The sequence below is a fragment of the Calonectris borealis genome, unplaced genomic scaffold (genome assembly GCF_964195595.1).
Source record: "Calonectris borealis unplaced genomic scaffold, bCalBor7.hap1.2 HAP1_SCAFFOLD_66, whole genome shotgun sequence".
In the NCBI taxonomy this organism is placed as follows: domain Eukaryota; kingdom Metazoa; phylum Chordata; class Aves; order Procellariiformes; family Procellariidae; genus Calonectris; species Calonectris borealis.
In genome coordinates, this window is record NW_027441471.1 from 136,960 (window position 1) to 154,146 (window position 17,187).

Consider the following 17,187-nt stretch of genomic DNA (forward strand, 5'->3'; position numbering starts at 1 on the left):
AATATAAATTGCTGTGCTGGTTTTGGCTGGGATAGAGTTAATTTTCTTCAGAGTAGCTGGTGTGGGGCTGTGTTTTTGATTTGTGCTGGAAACAGTGTGGATAACACAGGGCTGTTTTCTGCTTCTCAGGCCACCTCACCAGGGAGTGGGCTGGGGGTGCACAAGAAGGTGGGAGGGGACATAGCCAGGACAGATGATCCCAACTGACCAAAGGGATATTCCATACCATATGACATCATGCTCAGCAATAAAACTAGGGGGGAGGTTGATGGGGGGGCCACTGCAATTGGTGGTGAGTAATTGTTTTCTTTTGCATAATTTGTCCTTCTTGGGTTTTATTTTTTGCTCTCTTTGTATTTTTTTTTCCTTCCAATTGTTTATTATTGTTATTATATTGCTATTATGTCTTTTTAAAAATTATGAAACAGTTTTTATCTCAACCCACGAGTTTTCTCACTTTTACACTTCCGATTCTCTCCCCCATCCCACCACGGGGACTTAGTGTGTGGCTATGTGGGGCTCAGTTGCTGGCTGGGGTTAAACCACGACAATTGATTATTTTAAAAATTGTGGGAAGGGAATGCATGCCCTCAAGACTTCTCTGCTACTGAACATAGAAAGGGACAGTCCCAAGGTAAGAACCAACTGTTCTGCAGGATTTTTAGCAGCATCAGTGCAACGACTGGCTTTTAAAAATAAGCATAAGCCTGTACAGAAAAATGGTTCAATGACATGAAAGGAGTACGGAATGGTTTAGTTTATTGTGTATTAGCACTGAGTATGACCAGTGGCTCAGCAAGAGCTCTGCATTGTTGAGAGAGAGGGCAGTTCTTGAAGTGCTGATCTCTTCTGATGCACAACATGCCAGTTGAAAGGTTGTACGTTAGGTACAAAGAGAGGAAACCTGCTCCGAAGGAGATGACGTAACTTACTGAAGGAGGAGAGGTGTTTATTCCAGATAAAGCAATACAGAGTTTTAGATATGGCTGGTACAAAATTCTCCATAAGCAACATCCGATTCTGACCTCTCCTGCAGCAAGATTTTAGAGGTTGTTTCTGTTTTCTTAGTGCCACTAGAAAAGAGTGACAGATATAGTTCAGTGCCATGGAGGGAATCTTCATAGCACTGGGGGTGTTTTTGTAGAAAATTTGATATTTGCCAATTTGTTTAGATTTCTGAAAGTCATATGGTTTAGTTTTCGGTAGTGCTGTGAGGAGCAGGGAGTTGGATGACCCTTATGGGTGCGTTCCAACTTGAGATATTCTAGGATTCTAGGATTGTGGGTGCCATGGAAAGGCATTTAAAGGACAATGCAATCATCAGGCACAGTCAGCATGGGTTCACAAAGGGAAGGTCCTGTTCAACCAATCCGATATCCTTCTATGATAAGGTCATCTGCCTCGTGGATGAAGGGAAGGCGGTGGATGTCGTTTTTCTGGATGTCGGAAAGGCTTTTGATACCGTCCCTCACAGCATCCTTCTCGGCAAGGTGTCCAGCCGTGACATGAGGGGGTTCCCGGAGCACTCACAGGTGAAGAACTGGCTGGACGGCAGGGCTCAAAGTGTCGCAGTGAACGGGGCTGCATCTGGCTGGCAGCTGGTCACCAGTGGTGTTCCTCAGGGCTCCATCCTGGGGCCGGTTCTATACATTTATAAATGTTCAATGTATTTCTCAATGATCTGGAGGCAGGAGTGGAATCCGTTGTTAGCAAGTTTGCTGATGATCCCAAACTGGGAGGTGCTGTTGACTCTCTCGGGGGACGAGAGGCCTTGCCGAGGGATCCGGCTAGGTTGGAGCATTGAGCAGTCATCCTGAAGGGCATGACATTCAACGAGTCCAAATGCCGGGATCTGCACCCGGGACGGAGTAACGCTCCGGACACAAGTACAGAGTGGGAGTGGCTGGAGAGCAGCCCTGCAGAAAGGGATCTGGGGGTGCTGGTTGGCAGCAGGCTCCATGTGAGTCTCAGCCTGGGCTTGCCCCACAGCAGTGCCTGCTGCAGGGTGCTGCAGAGCTCTGGGCACTCCCACCACAGCCCCAGCCTCTCGGAAGGACACAGAAGCTCCTGGGGGTGGGGAGGGGCTCTCATCCTCCCCATCACTCCCAGGGCTCCAGGCCAGCAATGGCCCAAGGAATTGGTTCCGTCACTCTTGGGGTGCTGTTGTGTCCTTTCCAGAAGAGCCCCCACACAGCCTGTGCCACCCCCACCCCCAGGTCCAGTGGCACAGGAGCTGCCCCAAGCTGGTGAACAGAAAAACCTCTTTCTCCTGCTTCTTGCCTTCTTTCTGACCCACGCGTGGTGCTCCACTCTTCTCCAGGGAAACCCCTGCTCCACAGAGAGCCTTTCCCCAAGGGAGTGTGTCCGTGCTGGCCTGGCCAGTTGTTGCTGGCTCCCTCCCCTGAGGTGCCCACAGGGCCCGGAGCTGGTGCTGCTGCTCTGCAGAGCTGCCCTGGCACCATGGGCTGACTCCATCCTGGCCATGCCGGTGCGGGAGTGAAGCAGATGTGGCCAGACTGGCATCACTGCCCCTGACAGGTTTCTCCCATGGCTCTGGGGCTGTGATACTCCGAGAAATCACATGGCCTTTCCACTCTTTCAGGATGTGTTCAGGTGTGTCACTGGACCCAGCCCATGGCTCCTCACTGAAGATGATGTGAAGTACTCTTCAGGCTGCCTTCCTCGTGCCTGCTTTGTCTCCGCTGCCTCTGTGGCACTGCAGAGCCCCATTGGGCTGTGCATCCTTCAGGTTAGCCCTTTTCCTTTGGGTGACTCCACTTTTGGGGAAGTTTTGGAAACCTCCATTCACTTCCCACCCCGAGGCACCCAGTGACCCAGAGATGCCCTGTGCTCTCCTGGTGGGTTTAGATCCCCTGTCTGAAGGTCGGGCATCTTTGAGCATCCCTGCCATATGTGAGAGAGCCTCAAGCATAAGCCTTTTGACCGTCCAGGATCTCCATGGCATTGGGCACCAGTAAAGTGAAGGCTCACTCCAGCCCTCATTCCCTCACACATCAAGCCATGCCCTTGTCCCCCTAAGCCAACGCAGCACCCAAGCCCAACAGCAGGGCCTTTTAGCCTGCAATTCCCTGAGCGTATTCTGCACTCCTCTGTGGAAAGAAGAGCCCAAGCTGCACACGCTGCACGCAGGCAATCCCCTTTATTTACAGACATGCCACAAAGGAAGCCAGCATTAGCGCAGTGATAGACTCATTGAGAGAAGGTCTTTGGACCAGACAGACTGGCTTCAGCCTCTTGAGAAGGAGGATGAAAGCAAACATTTCTGAGCAAACACGATTATAACCAGTACAATGCCCGAAGGACACAAGTTGCCTGAGATCACCTGGAGAATATTTATGAAAAGTTATAAGCGGCTTATTGCTGCCGAAATACTACTACTAGAAACAGGTTCTTCAGGGCATTCTTGAGTTCCTTGTTCCTCATGCTGTAGATGAGGGGGTTGACTGCTGGAGGTACCACTGAGTACAGAACTGTCAACACCAGATCCAGGGATGGGGAAGATATGGAGGGGGGCTTCAGGTTGGCAAATATGCCAGTGCTGACAAACAGGGAGACCACCGTCAGGTGAGGGAGGCAGGTGGAAAAGGCTTTGTGTCGTCCCTGCTCAGAGGGGATCCTCAGCACAGCCCTGAAGATATGCACGTAGGACAGCACAATGAAAATAAAAAACCCAAATCCTAATGAAAGGGTAACCACAAGAAACCCAACTTCCCTGAGGTAGGCACGTGAGCAGGAGAGCTTGAGGAGTGGGGGGATTTCACAGAAGAACTGGTCCACAGCATTGCCCTTGCAGAGGGGCAGTGAAAATGTATTGGCAGTGTGAAGCAGACCAGTGAGAAACCCACCACCCCAGGCAGCTGCTGCCATGTGGACACAAGCTCTGCTGCCCAGGAGGGTCCCGTAGTGCAGGGGTTGGCAGATGGCAACATAGCGGTCATAGGCCATGATGGTGAGAATATAATACTCTGCCATTGCCAAGAAGGCAAAGAGAAAGAGCTGGGCAGCACATCCCGAGTAGGAGATGGCCCTGGTGTCCCACAGGGAATTGGCCATAGATTTGGGGACAGTGGTGGAGATGCAGCCCAGGTCGAGGATGGAGAGGTTGAGGAGGAAGAAGTACATGGGGGTGTGGAGGCGGTGGTCGCAGGCTATGGCGGTGATGATGAGGCCGTTGCCCAGCAGGGCAGCCAGGTAGATGCCCAGGAAGAGCCAGAAGTGCAAGAGCTGCAGCTCCCGTGTGTCTGCGAAGGCCAGGAGGAGAAACTGGGTGATGGAGCTGGTGTTGGACATCTGCTGCCTCTGGGCATGGGGGACTGTCCAAGAGGGAAAAGACAGTGACAAGTTAGGAGAGACTTCTCTGAGCAAAATAAAAGCCATTTCTCATAGGACCACCCCAATGTGTCTCTCTCCATTCAGGAAGACCTTTGGCAGGTCCCTTGCACGAGCTCTGGTTGGTGCTGGCTGAGGGTGCCCCAGGGAGCCGCAGGCTCTGCTGTGGGCTCTGGAGGAGTCAGTCCTGCCTCACAGCAATAGGTAAACAGGAACATGGGGTGATCTCAGATTAAATCCACTCGTGATATCAAAGAGCTTCTCAGCATTGTCGCTGCCAATTCACCTGCCTGCAGAGCAGAGCTGTGGGGATTTTGGTTTGTGCCTTCTGGTCTGGTTGCCCCACCACAGCTGAGCAGTGTTTCTAATGCAGAGATCCTGGGCATTTCTGCTGCACTGCAAGTGAAATTGTGTGGGTCCTGAGAGGCAAAGGGACTGTCCCTCAGTGCAGAGTGAGGACAGCCGCTCTGTCCATCAGCCCTGAGCTCAGCTGCCCTGTGCTGGCAGCTCTTTCAGCTGGAGAATCATGGGAGTCGCGTGTTCCCCCCAAACGAAAACGGGACACTGCTGGGAGCAGAGGAATCCACGTTCTGAGTGCACATCTCCAAAGCCCTCACCCCATCGTACCTGAGGAGGATCTCAGCTCTCCCCTCCCAACCACGGACACAGAGGGCTCCTTACAGCTGCCCACATACAGCCACCCAGCAGCATTTCAATGGCCTTAGCACCGAGGTGTCTTCTCCATGGGGCTCTTGCATGACATAGAGATGCCCCGGGAGAGCTTTGCCCTACTGGCGGGCAGCCTGCAGCCCAGCAGGACCTCCCAAGGAAAGACTCAACTCTCCTAAATCTCCTGTGTCCTGGAAGGAGGGTGAGATGTGTGCCAGCCGCACACCCTGCAGTACCCAGAGCCCCAAAGGTTAACAGGGTGCGAGTTGGATGCTTTTCCTCCACGGACATACGGGCATGACAGTAGACACAGCGTTGGTGTCTGAGCTGCACTTGAATCCTCACCACCCCACAGCAGTGAGTGTCACAGTAAGAACAAGGGCGTCAGGGAGAAGAGGAGAACGTGCCAAAGTTCCCCTGCCAAGGGAGGCAGGGGAGGGAGACACAGTCAGAGGCTTGAGATTTTCTCCTCTTTGGTGGTCAGGCTGCTGGGAAGGCAACTCGTGGCCAAGCCTCCATGACATGAAGGGCAGAGGCTCTGCTGTGTGAGTGAGGAGAGCAGGGGGTTGCTCCAGGGAAAGCATCTGCACTGCAGGGGATGGCAGGGAGGTGCCTGAACCCCTCCTCCCATGGTCTTTCTGGGAGCAGTTCTCTCTTCCTCGCTGCCCATGGCTCTGCTGCCTGGAGCTCTTCTGGACCAGGACCTGTTTCTCTGCCCTCACCTCTCCTCCCTCTTCATGCTCACAGAGCCCATCCGCCCTGCTGCGTGCTCAGCTCTGCCCTGCAGACACCTCCTGGCAGCAGGGTACTGCCCAGGGACATCTCGGTGTGTGCAGGGGCTAAGGAGCAGCTCAGGCAAGTCCTAACGAGAACTGGGGTCTCATTGCCTACTCCAGAGCAGAGCAATCAATTCCCATCTCCCACTGCCCACCCAGACAACCCAGGGGAGAAAACTCAAAGCACACACTTCTTCCCTTTCAGGTAATCCCCTACCTTGACACCCATCTTTAACATGACCCTCTGCATCTGTTCTCTGGGTGATGGAGAAGCCTGAGCATCCCTGACCCACGCTGCACCCTCTGGACAGCAGAAGGACCCTGCCCTGCCGGGGCTCACTCCTTCCACCCACAGCTTCTCCCCACAGCATCGTGGGGAGCTCCCCGGGCGGGCTGAGTGCTGACCCTGGCAGGCGGCAGAGTCCCTGCCCTGGTGCTCAGCCCCCTGGGGCGCAGGGACCCTGCTCGGAAGGACAGCCCTGGCCACCCCTGCCTGCACACACGCCTTCACACCCTGGAGCAGTGCCCGGGAGAAGGCAGCCGTCATGCCCTCTCCTTCTGACGGTGCAGCAGGGAAGCCCTGCTCTGCAGCACGTCCTCCTCCTCTACAGCAGGGAAGCTGAGAGAGTCCTGCTGAAAGATCATAGCTGCTGTGGCATGTACCAGCTTTTGGATATCCCTCCAGGAACAGCAGCTACATTGTCCTGCACCCAGGCACTTACCATGTAGAGGGCTGTGAAGATCTCTCCGCGCAGTGAGCTCTCAGCATCCTCCCACTCCAGACGGCCTTTACGCTCTCTCTGCCTCGCTCCCTGCCCTTGCTGCCTGCAGGCAGTGCCCTCAGCCCTGCTGCGCTTTGCAGAGGAGCTGCTCCTGGGCAGAGCTGTCTCTCTGCAGCACTGCCCACTTGCCAGGAGCTCCCTCCTTCCAGGAGCCCGGCCCAGCTCAGCAGCAGAGGACCAGCCCACGGCAGCACTTGCTCTGCCCCTCGGGGCTCCCTCGAGGGGTCCCTGCGGCTCCAGGGGAACCTGCTGGGAAACAGCCTGAAGTCATCCCTGATCTTCCCTCCCTCAGCGGCGCAGAGACACTTCCTTCTCCTCTCAGGAGAAGACTTGGCCATGAGAATCCCCTTTCTTTGTCCCAGCATTAGACAGGACTCCCAGGAAGGTGACAAGCAAAGACCTAATTTCTCCAAGCTGGGGGATATCCTCACGTGAATGAAATAGGCATTTCAGTGTGGCTTTGTAGTCCTAGGGCTCGAAAGACATTCAGCTCTCTGTTGTCCACGCCATGTCTCTGCTCTGAAGCAAAGCCTTTGCACACAGGGGGTCTTGGGCGCTTGGGACCAGGTTTCCTTAGGGCAGGGACGAGCTTGCCTGCTTCCACAGCTGCAGGGCTTCAGCCCAAACGTGCAGCAATGGCCTCAGCCAGGGCCACAGGCAGGAAGAGCTGGAGCTGCTCCTGAGGAGACAGAGCTGTGACATGGTTGCAGAGCTCAGGACAGCTGCTCTTCAAGGACAGCATCCTCCAAGCTCAGCAAGGCTCCAGATCGAAACTCCCTCTGAACTTGAAAGGCCATTGCAGGGCACCATCAGGAGCGTTCACTACTTCAGGAACAGTTAAAGAAGAAACAAAGGTACTGTGTGGCCACTCCTGAATGTGGTGAGAGCAGGAGCAGATAGATCTGAGATTCTCTGTGTCCTCTTTGCCTCAGTCTTCCCCAGCAAGGTCTGCCAGGCCTCCGGGACTCAGGGCAGGACTCTGGAGGACATCAAGCAAGGACATCCCCAGCGGTGCATGGGGATCAAGTCAGGGATCACTTGAGCCAACGCAATCCTTACCAGTCTATGGGACAGGAGGGGCGGCATCCCAGGGAGCTGAGAGAGCAGCCCAAGGTCACAGTGAAGCCACTCTCCAGCATCTTTCAAAGGTGGTGGTGTCTGTGGGGATTCCCTGATGACTCGCAGCACCCAAACCTTGCACGCACCTTTCAAAACTGCCCCAAGGATGTGCAGAGGAGCGGAAGGCTGTGCCCCAGATCGTGTTCCCTCAGATCCCATTTCTGGGGGTCTGAAAGAGAAGGTGACTGGATTTACTGGATTTAGCTTGTCTCTCGCCATCCTCTTCGCTTTCTGTGATGAAAGGAGAGGACTGCAGGACACAGGGAGACCAGTGGTTGTCTTTTAACCTGGAAGTCAGTGAAGGTTTCAACATGCCTGGAGGCTCGAGCTAGTAGGGTCCTGCAGGGGTCTGTCCTTCCACCTGCCCTCTTTTACCTTTTTTTAATGCCCAGGAGGAGATGAGCGGGGGCTCTGTGGCTGGGTAGCAGCTCTGCGGGAAAGGCTCTGCTGGTCCTTGGATTTCATCAGGAGCCATCACCAAAGAAGGCCAACAGCATCCTTTGCTTCTCTCTTCATTCCTTGAAATTACAAGTGCTTCTCTTTTATTATCCTAATACCCTCCAAAACGAACAGCCTACCCTCTTAAACCTTTCCCCATTGGCTGTGCATTTCTTGTTTTGCTCCTGCTTTTGCTCCTGCGGTTGGTGATTCCCCAGCCTTTGGTGGGAGCCTGGACCGGAGACCCCCAGCAGTCCCTTTTCCCACCATCTCTTCCATGCCCTTGTGCCTTGCAGTGTCCCCAGGTTGTGGAGGATCACAAAATCAAATTAAGCAGGTGATAGATTCAAAAATAAACTTGATTTAAATAAAAATAGTTTAGCAGATAACTAACTCGAAATGAGGCTCATCAAAATCATTCAGCCTATAAGATGAGGGCTCTCAACCTCGAGGAGTTTCTTGGGCAGCGTCCCGACCCAAGGGGAGAGTCCCCGACTGCAGACCTGCTGCTCCGAGGAGGACCCACTCAACTTGCCCTCTGGTGGGGCTCCATTTATACCCCAGTTGAATCTGACCTGTGGTCAACTCTGAGTGGCTGAGGGCCTTAACTTTCTTACTCCTCGCCCAAGGTGTATACATGACCTAAAGTGTGTACGTAATGGCCAGCACTTGCCACCTTATAGGCGCAAAATTAAGGGCGCAAAAAGTAAGGATGCAGTGGTCCTGGTGCCTCCGGTCTTTTATCAGGGTGGGTGCACCCGCCACACAATCCACCCCCTGACCACAGTCACCATTCGACTGGTTTCCTTGGAGTGATGGTACAGTCACCTCTTGCCTCCAAAGTTAAAAGGGAGCGCAGTCTCGGTGAGGTCCGTGCTCACCGTGAATCTTCATTTCTCAGTTTAAGGTCGTACTGGAACATCAATTGTACCAACAGAGTCTAAAGGAACACCAATTAGACAAACAGATTTCAAGGGAGTATAATCCATGGTTAATATAGATTTCGTTATTGTGCGCTGAACACAACTTACAACAATACAAATCACAACAATCACAACTACTTCCATTATCAGAGTGTGGAGAAGGCTGGTTAGCCATCCTGACAAAGAAAACCCAAACACATCGAAAACTTTCCCCAAACAATTAGTCCCCAGTGCAACAACAATTGCCTCTGAGTCCTCTGCTACTTTTGTCATTTTGTTGATCTGGTCTTGAAGGGGTCCTGACACGTTCGGCATGTGGGCACAGCACTCATCTACCCAGAGGTTCACGACTCCACATACGCCTTTCTCCTTTACCAGCATCAGATCTAATACAGATCAGTTTTGAATAGTCATTCTACTGATATGCTGTCATTGATCATCTAAAAGCCCCGAACTATCAGACGTGGCGTTGGCCAAGGCTGACAGCTCCAGACCCAGTTCCAGAATAGCCTGCCGATTCCGTACCAGAGCAACTCCCATCCCAAAAACTGATTCCAGCCACCATCCTACTTGTGTTGAGGCTTCCCACCATTCCCCCTGCAAGTCCCTTGGGCTGCGATCCCACCGCTTATGTGGCATGGATCCTCTCTGATAAATGGGACAGAGAGAGAGCACAGCGAATGTGCAGGCTAGTCCCGGGATGGTTGGGTATCATCGGGAACACAGGCGGCCGTCAGAACATGCCCCCACTGAGTTAGGAGGTGCAGAGACAAAGGATGTTTGGCCTGAACCTGGCATGGCAGTAAGGGGACGACAGTAATCTTTCTTACTACAACGCAGGGCAGAGGGCTGAAAGGAACTGGTATTGCTACATAGGCAGCCCTGTGTTAAAGCTTCCTGAGCAGGAGGGTATAGCCATAACGGTGGCATTTCATCTCTGTCTTTACACCCGATCTGTGTCTGGCAGTTCCAGAGCGGAGATTTCCCTACCGGGAATACCTTATCCTTTTCCCCGTACCAGCTGGGCGCATGAGTGTATCCAGCCCACGTGCAGTTGAGGGGGCAGTCCCATGAATTCCGATTACACACGCTGGGATATTCTTTATTATCCTTTTCGGGGTGTTTGATGCACGATGAGGTGTGGCGAATAAGGGCACGGACTCCGTCTGAGAGGGAACGAAGACGAAGACAAAATCCTTTATTATACAGCACAAGCGCCTTTTTATACCTCACATTATGCCACGTATGCACTTCACAGAATTCCCTAGTACATCCCCCAAGCAAAGGTCATCTCGACACTCTTCCGCTAATTTCCTTATCTTTGTCACGCCCTCAGAACCGTTAACTGCCACCTCTTATCTCCCTTTTTCCCACAGCTTCTTTCACTTTCCATCTTCCCATGGCTTCTTGTTTACCAACGCTATGATACTGCTTGTACTCTCAGACATTGATTCCTCCACACCTCCCCATTTTTCTTTTACAACAAACACTAAGCTAACTGACTTTTCTATTATTCGTTTCACACATTGCAATAAACATGGTACACACACAAGAATACATACAAATACAATCAAACGTATAATTCCCAGTTCAATCAAACTCATTACCCATTTTGCCAAACCCCAATAATTCTATCTCTTGTGGCTCTACGCTCAGGGGCGGACGGTACACCAAACATCCGTCCCAATTGTCAGTCACATTGCGGCCGCCACTACAAAGTGTTGCATGCGGCTCCGTGAGACCTGGGGTCCAATTGTCCCATGGGAGTCCCACTAAGCAGGTGGGAAACGGATCTCCAGGTGACCAGAGCGAAAGGCAAATGGTCTCCTGGCCTGTCTGATTTGCAAGGGTGATCCAGACATTCTCTTTGGGCTGCGGTGGGGCCCAAAACGCGCTTACGCCTGCGAAAAAGACGGCTTGACGAACCGCGCTGGTACCCATTTGGTCCTCGATCTGTGGAGACACAAGCATACCCTCGACCCCAGGTTATCAATGGAAACGGGCCTTCCCACTCATGAGATTCCAGGTTTCTCACCTTTACCCACGCCTTGTCCCTTATGATTGCCTCATGACCTTCAACAGAATCAAAATGTCTGTAAATCGGGGGTCCACCTTCCTCAGCCCACCAATTGAGAAAATTAAGAACATAAACGGCTTTTGCCAATCTTTCTTGTGGGGTTAAATCCCCTACTCCCCCTTTTTGTTTTGTTAACATGTCTTTGAGCGAACGGTGCGCACGCTCAACAATGGCTTGCCCTGTGGGGCTGTGTGGAATTCCCGTGATATGAGTGATTCCCGACGTTTGCAGGAATGTCCGTGTGGCTTGGGCAATGTACCCGGGGCCGTTATCCGTTTTTATTTTGCTCGGTACTCCGAGAATGGAAAAAGCAAGAAGAAAATGTTTTCGGACATCCCGGGACTTTTCCCCAGTGTGGGCTGTGGCTGCAATTGCTCCCGAAAATGTATCCACTGAGACGTGGACATATTTGAGTCGACCAAAGTCAGGAAGACATCAGTCTGCGAAAGTTCGAGCGCCTGCAAGCCACGAGGGTTGACTCCCCCCGGCTGTGGAGGGCCCGCACACTGGCACTCAGGGCATGCAGTGACAATTTGGCGTGCTTGCGTAAGTGGTAAATGAAACATTCCAGCCAAGGCCTTAGCGTTCTGATGATAAAAGTTATGTGAACGCCTCGCTTGCTCAAATTTCCCCGGGACAACAACAGCCCCTGCAAGCGAATCAGCCAACCGGTTTCCCTCAACCAGGGGCCCCGGCAATGCAGTATGAGATCTGATATGTAATATCAAAAAAGGATGGATCCTTCGATGAATGTGTTCTCTGAGGGTTTTAAACAGAGCAAAAAGCTGGGCATTATTTACATCTTTCAAATAAGCAAACTCCATGCGGGACACTACCCCTGCAACATATGCAGAATCAGTCACGATGTTGACGGGGCATTGCCATTTTTCAAACACTCGTACCACTGCCGCCAACTCCACGATTTGTGGTGAACCATCTTGTTTCCGGATATCAGGTTGCCATTGATCGTGATCGTCCTTCCAGACAAGGACAGACTTACCCGTGCGCCCGGACCCATCCGTGAAGACCGTTAGAGCATCCAAAGGGGTCAAGCTACATTTCGACAATTGCTGCAGTGGTAACGGGGACTGCAGCCATTTATGACTGGGAGGGTGAATAGAAATCGCTCCTGTAAAACCTTCCACAGCCATTTGAAAAGGTACAGACATTTGCATCAACCAAGTTAACATAGGCATCACGACCGGAATGGAAATGGTATGCGGCTCTTTTCCGCACAGCGCTATCAACCATTGCCTCCCTCTCATGACCAGGGATGCAAACATTTCTGCTCTAGTGGTGATGGTTTTCCCAAATTGATGGGGAAGAAACACCCATTCTATGACCAACGACTGTTCGCCGCTGGGTGTTGGCTTCCATTGAAACAACAAACCATACGGTTGGAAGTCAGTGTTCACTATTGCTAACTGAAAAGGAAGCTCTGGATCACAGCGTTGTGCTTGCCGAGCCGATATCATTGTAGCAATCCGCTGCAACGCTTGCTGAGCCTCGGGGGTTAACGTTCGTCGAGACCCCAATGCAGGATCACCTTCTAGCAAATTAAACAGAGGTCTCAACAGCTCGTTGTTGATTCCCAACAGAGGCCTTACCCAATTGATGGTGCCCAATAATTTCTGCAAATCAGTCAGGGTGTGGACCTGACTACTGATCTTGAGCCCTTGCGGTATCACACTTTGCTCAGTAATGCGCCACCCTAGATATTTCCAGGGAGCGGTCTGCTGCACCTTTTCTGGGGCAACTATCAAGCCGTTACGCTGGAGGCTCGTTACGACAACCTCCATGGCCCCTCGTATCATGGCCTCAGAGGGGGTTGCTACAAGGATATCATCCATATAATGATAAATTACGACTTCAGGCAATTGGGCGCGGGCTGGACTAAGGGCCCGAGCCACGAACCACTGACATATGGTGCGACTATTTTTCATGCCTTGCGGGAGCACCGTCCAATGGTACCGTTGACTCGGCTGGGCTACATTGGTCGCGGGTACAGTAAAAGCAAACTGCGGCGCGTCATCTGGGTGTAGCGGAATGGTAAAAAACCAGTCCTTAAGGTCTATTATAGTGATGTGCCAGTTCATAGGTATCATGGTTGGTGAAGGGAGACCTGGCTGTAGAGCTCCCATGTCCTCTATAGCCTCATTTATATGTCTTAGATCATGAAGGAGCCTCCACTTTCTTGATTTCTTCTGGATGACAAAAACTGGTGAGTTCCATGGGCTCGTGGATGGCACAATGTGCCCAGTGCGCAGCTGCTCAGCAACAAGGTCCTGCAAATGATGCAGCTTGTCCGTGGGGAGGGGCCACTGATCCACCCATATAGGCTTTTCACACGACCATTGCAACTTCAGGGTGTGCTGCCGATCAGTAGCCCCTAGGATAAATTTGTCCCCAGCATGATTCCCCATTGTGACAAACGGTCACGTCCCACAGCGTGAGAGGGGCTGGAAGAACGAACGGTCGGACATTGGCCTGCCGACCCTCCGGTCCCTCATTTTGAATTAATTGAACACTCTGCAGTGGTGCTGTCTGCCCTCCGATACCTGTAAGGGCAATCGGGACCTGTTTCGTCAGCCATTGAGCTGGCCAGTGTGACTGTGCAATGACCGTCACGTCGGCTCTGGTATCAATAAGGCCGCTGACGCGCACAGACTGCTGAGGGCCACCACCTGACAGGCAGCAAGTCAGCTGCGGTCGCCCCGCAGCGACAGGCTGCACCCACCACCGTTGTGGTGTGCCGGTGGAACCAAAACCTCCACTCCCCCGTTCCTGAGGCTCCGCCTCAGGAGGGGCAGCTCGAAAGTAGATGAGCTGTGCTATTCGTGCTCCTGCCGGCACGTAACAGGGCGGAGTAGGCGTCCACAACATGATTTTAACTTCTCCCATATAGTCTGCATCGATAACCCCAGGGAGAACGAACAAGCCCTGTAACGTGGCGGATGAACGTCCCAGTACGAGTGTGCTGTAACTGCCACCTAGCAGCCCCCACACTCCGGTGGGCACCTCTTGAACAGCCGTAGATGTCAGGTTCACTGGGTGGGAGGGGCCAAGTCCACGCCGGCACTTTCCCTTGTTTGGGCGGATAATTCGGAGGCACGGATGCCGGCGGGGGGCTGGGGGCAGTTTCCATCATCACATGGGGGGCTGCTTGTATCATCGCGCAGCCCCTCCCTGCGCTCCTGCAACCGTTTCCCTGGATAGGCTGACCCTCTCTATCACACCGCGACCGGCATTGATTCGCAACGTGCCAGCCCTTCCTACATTTTGGACACGTTCCCAGTTGTGAGTCAGCCAGTTCGCGCCTCCGCCTGCCTGCCTGCGGGCACTGTCTCTTAAAGTGACCGGGACGGCCACAGGTGAAGCACGGCTGTTGGCTAAACTTAAAGTTTGCAAAAGCAGCAGCCATCGCCACAGCCTGGTGCTCTGTGGTCCCCACACGGTTGCATTCCTCTATCATTTCAACTACCGTAGGGTTTTTTAACGGACGGAGCACCTTCTGGCAATCCGTGTTAGCATTTTCAATTGCCAATTTTTGTAATAATATTTTCCGCGCTTCCTCATTCTCTACTTGTTTGTCCAAAGCATCTTTTAATGTCTCGATAAATTTCATATACGGTCCCTGCCTAATATCAGTAAACGAGCATTGGGGCTTCCCTACATTGGGGACCTTCATAAATGCTAGGCAGGCAAGATTCTTTGAATCATTTAGGGCTTCCATTGGGAGTTGTGCCTGGACATGGGCAGTGGCATATCGACCCTCTCCTACCAATGCCTCAACTCCCAATAATCTCACTGGATCTGTCGCGGGACACTCCAAATATTCCAGTGCTTTTGCCTCACAAAGTCGCCGCCACTCCCCATTCCAGAGCATAAACTGAGCAGAGGAGAGCAACAATTGCGCCAGCGTTTTACAATCGAGCGGACATAACGTATAACTCCTCATGACTGACCCTAGCACGTTCGCAGAGTAGGGGGCACTGAGGCCAAATTCAATCACTCCCCTTCTCAACTCCTTCACTACTTGGAAACTCAGAGCCTCCCACTGGGGCCTTTGATGAGCTTCATAAATCACCGGGAACGCCCGGACCTCACGGAGCTTAACTGCGAGGTCAGAGTCCCCTTCTTTCTCTGCCTCCCTTTGAATCCCCTTCCACACATCATGCAGATGCGGGGGATATAAATCCAGCTCTTTCTCTGGGTCGACCGGTCCTGGATCGAACGGATTGGGATCATCACTGCTGCTACCCTGCTCCCCGCAGGCAGCAACCGCTCCAGCCTCAGTGGCCGGGGGCGCAGAAGGCTCTTTGGCCACAGATGCACTCCCTCCTGAGTTTTCACCTCTCAGCTTGTCTTTAGCACTGACGTGCTTTTTTAGGGTCTCATTCAGAGTCCTCCAAGGCGCTAGCAGTCCCACAGCCACCAAGTCCAAACGAGTGGCAGCATCCCAAAGCTGGGTGCCTGCTTCATCCCAAATTTTTGGATCATAAATGTTAGTAGAATCGACTCCCTTAACGGTGGTTGTCACCCACTTCAGGAGTCGTCTCAAGTCCCCATTATCCATGGTTACTTGATATTTCTTCAGGATCAATTCCAAGGTCCTGCAAACAGTTTTTTCCTCCTTTGTCCTGTTTAAACCCATGACTACCGCCCCCCGCTGCTCACCTCTGTTCTGCAGAGACAATTCGACGTCACTATCCTGTTTCCTTTCAACAGCTTTTATCCCATTTCCTTTCAACGGCTTTGCAGTTCAGCGGGGGCTCGCCACCGGATCAGCAATTGCCGACTTTATGGCCCTTCAGACAGAATGTCCCTGTCCCTGTTCGGGCGCCATTTGTGTCGAATAAGGACACGGACTCCATCTGAGAGGGCACGAAGACGAAAAAACCTTATTATACAGCACAAGCGCCTTTTTATACCTCACATTATGCCACGTATGCACTTCAAAGAATTCCCTAGTACATCCCCTAAGCAAAGGTCATCTCGACACTCTTCCGCTAATTTCTTTATCTTTTGTCACGCCCTCAGAACCGCGAGCTATCACGTCGTACCTCCCTTTTTTCCCACGGCTTCTTTCACTTCCCATCTTCCCATGGCTTCTTGTTTACCAACGCTATGATACTGCTTGTACTCTCAGACATTGATTCCTCCACATTCAACTACCTCCACAAGTATGCCAGTGCTGTCCTAGAAAGCTCTGCACTGTTGTACACACCCACTCTTCTTCAGGCTGTGTCTCGGTCCACACACCATGAAATCTTCTGCAGCACGCTATGAAAAACCTGGCTGGTAATAATACATCACATGCAACTTCTGGGAAGGTTGAGCTGCCAAAGCAAGCCTGCAGATGATCCCCTGGTGTCTCCAGGCCACAGGGGCAGCCCATGGCATTCAAAGGAGCCCTGGGCAAGGAACCACATGCTGCTTGGTGTCAGGTCTGCTCGAGAGGAGACAGGGCTGAGCAGGGTGTCCCTGAGTGTGGCCTGCCCTCCTGCCTGCGCAGCCGCTCAGCTGGCTGCAACAGAGGTGTCCTCACAGCCAGCACCCAGACGGGTCCCTTCCACCTGCCTCACCCCTCCTGTTTTTGACACAGGCAGTTGATGACTGACGAGGGCTGGACTCTTCCTCACAAACAAGGCAGAACGGGATGAGGATGTCAATGGTGAGGGCAGCCATGGCTGCAGTGACCATGGCCGGGAGAGCAGATTCCAGCCTGTTCAGCATCTGCTTGGCAGGATCCTGGAAAGCCAAGCTCCACGGAGCTCTCTCGACTTTTCAGGGGCAATAGCATCAAAGCCCAGGAAGAGTCTAACGTTCTGGGAGTCAGGCAGGGCCTGGCTGGAGGCTGGTGGGACGAACAGAGACTCCTTGGATAAAGAGTTCAAACAGCAAAAGGCAGTGCCGAGGGCGTGGCAGGGGAAACAGGTCACCCAGGAGGCCGATAGACACATGGCCGTGGGTGCGGGGATGGACGCAGGAAAGCCAAAGCTCAGCTGGGGCTGGAACTAGCAAGGGATGGGGAGGGCTACCAGAGGGGCTTC

General features: G+C 52.7%; 1 protein-coding gene across 1 annotated transcript; it reads right to left on the reverse strand.

Annotated features, from left to right (window-relative positions):
* Nucleotides 1–3,375: 3,375 nt before the first annotated feature.
* LOC142076572 (olfactory receptor 14C36-like) lies at nt 3,376–16,837 on the reverse strand. Its single transcript, XM_075138865.1, has 2 exons — nt 16,720–16,837; nt 3,376–4,262 (listed from the first exon to the last, which is right to left on the reverse strand). The coding sequence occupies exons 1-2, from the start codon at nt 16,835–16,837 to the stop codon at nt 3,376–3,378; spliced, it is 1,005 nt and encodes a 334-aa protein (XP_074994966.1).
* Nucleotides 16,838–17,187: the final 350 nt, after the last annotated feature.

Coding starts and splice junctions, on each gene's coding strand:
- LOC142076572 (XM_075138865.1), bottom strand. CDS start 16,837: ATGGTCACTGCAGCCATGGCTGCCCTCACCATTGACATCCTCATCCCG. Junction 4,263..16,719: donor CTGTGTCAAAAACAGGAGGG/GTGAGGCAGGTG, acceptor TGGCCTTCGCAG/ACACACGGGAGCTGCAGCTC.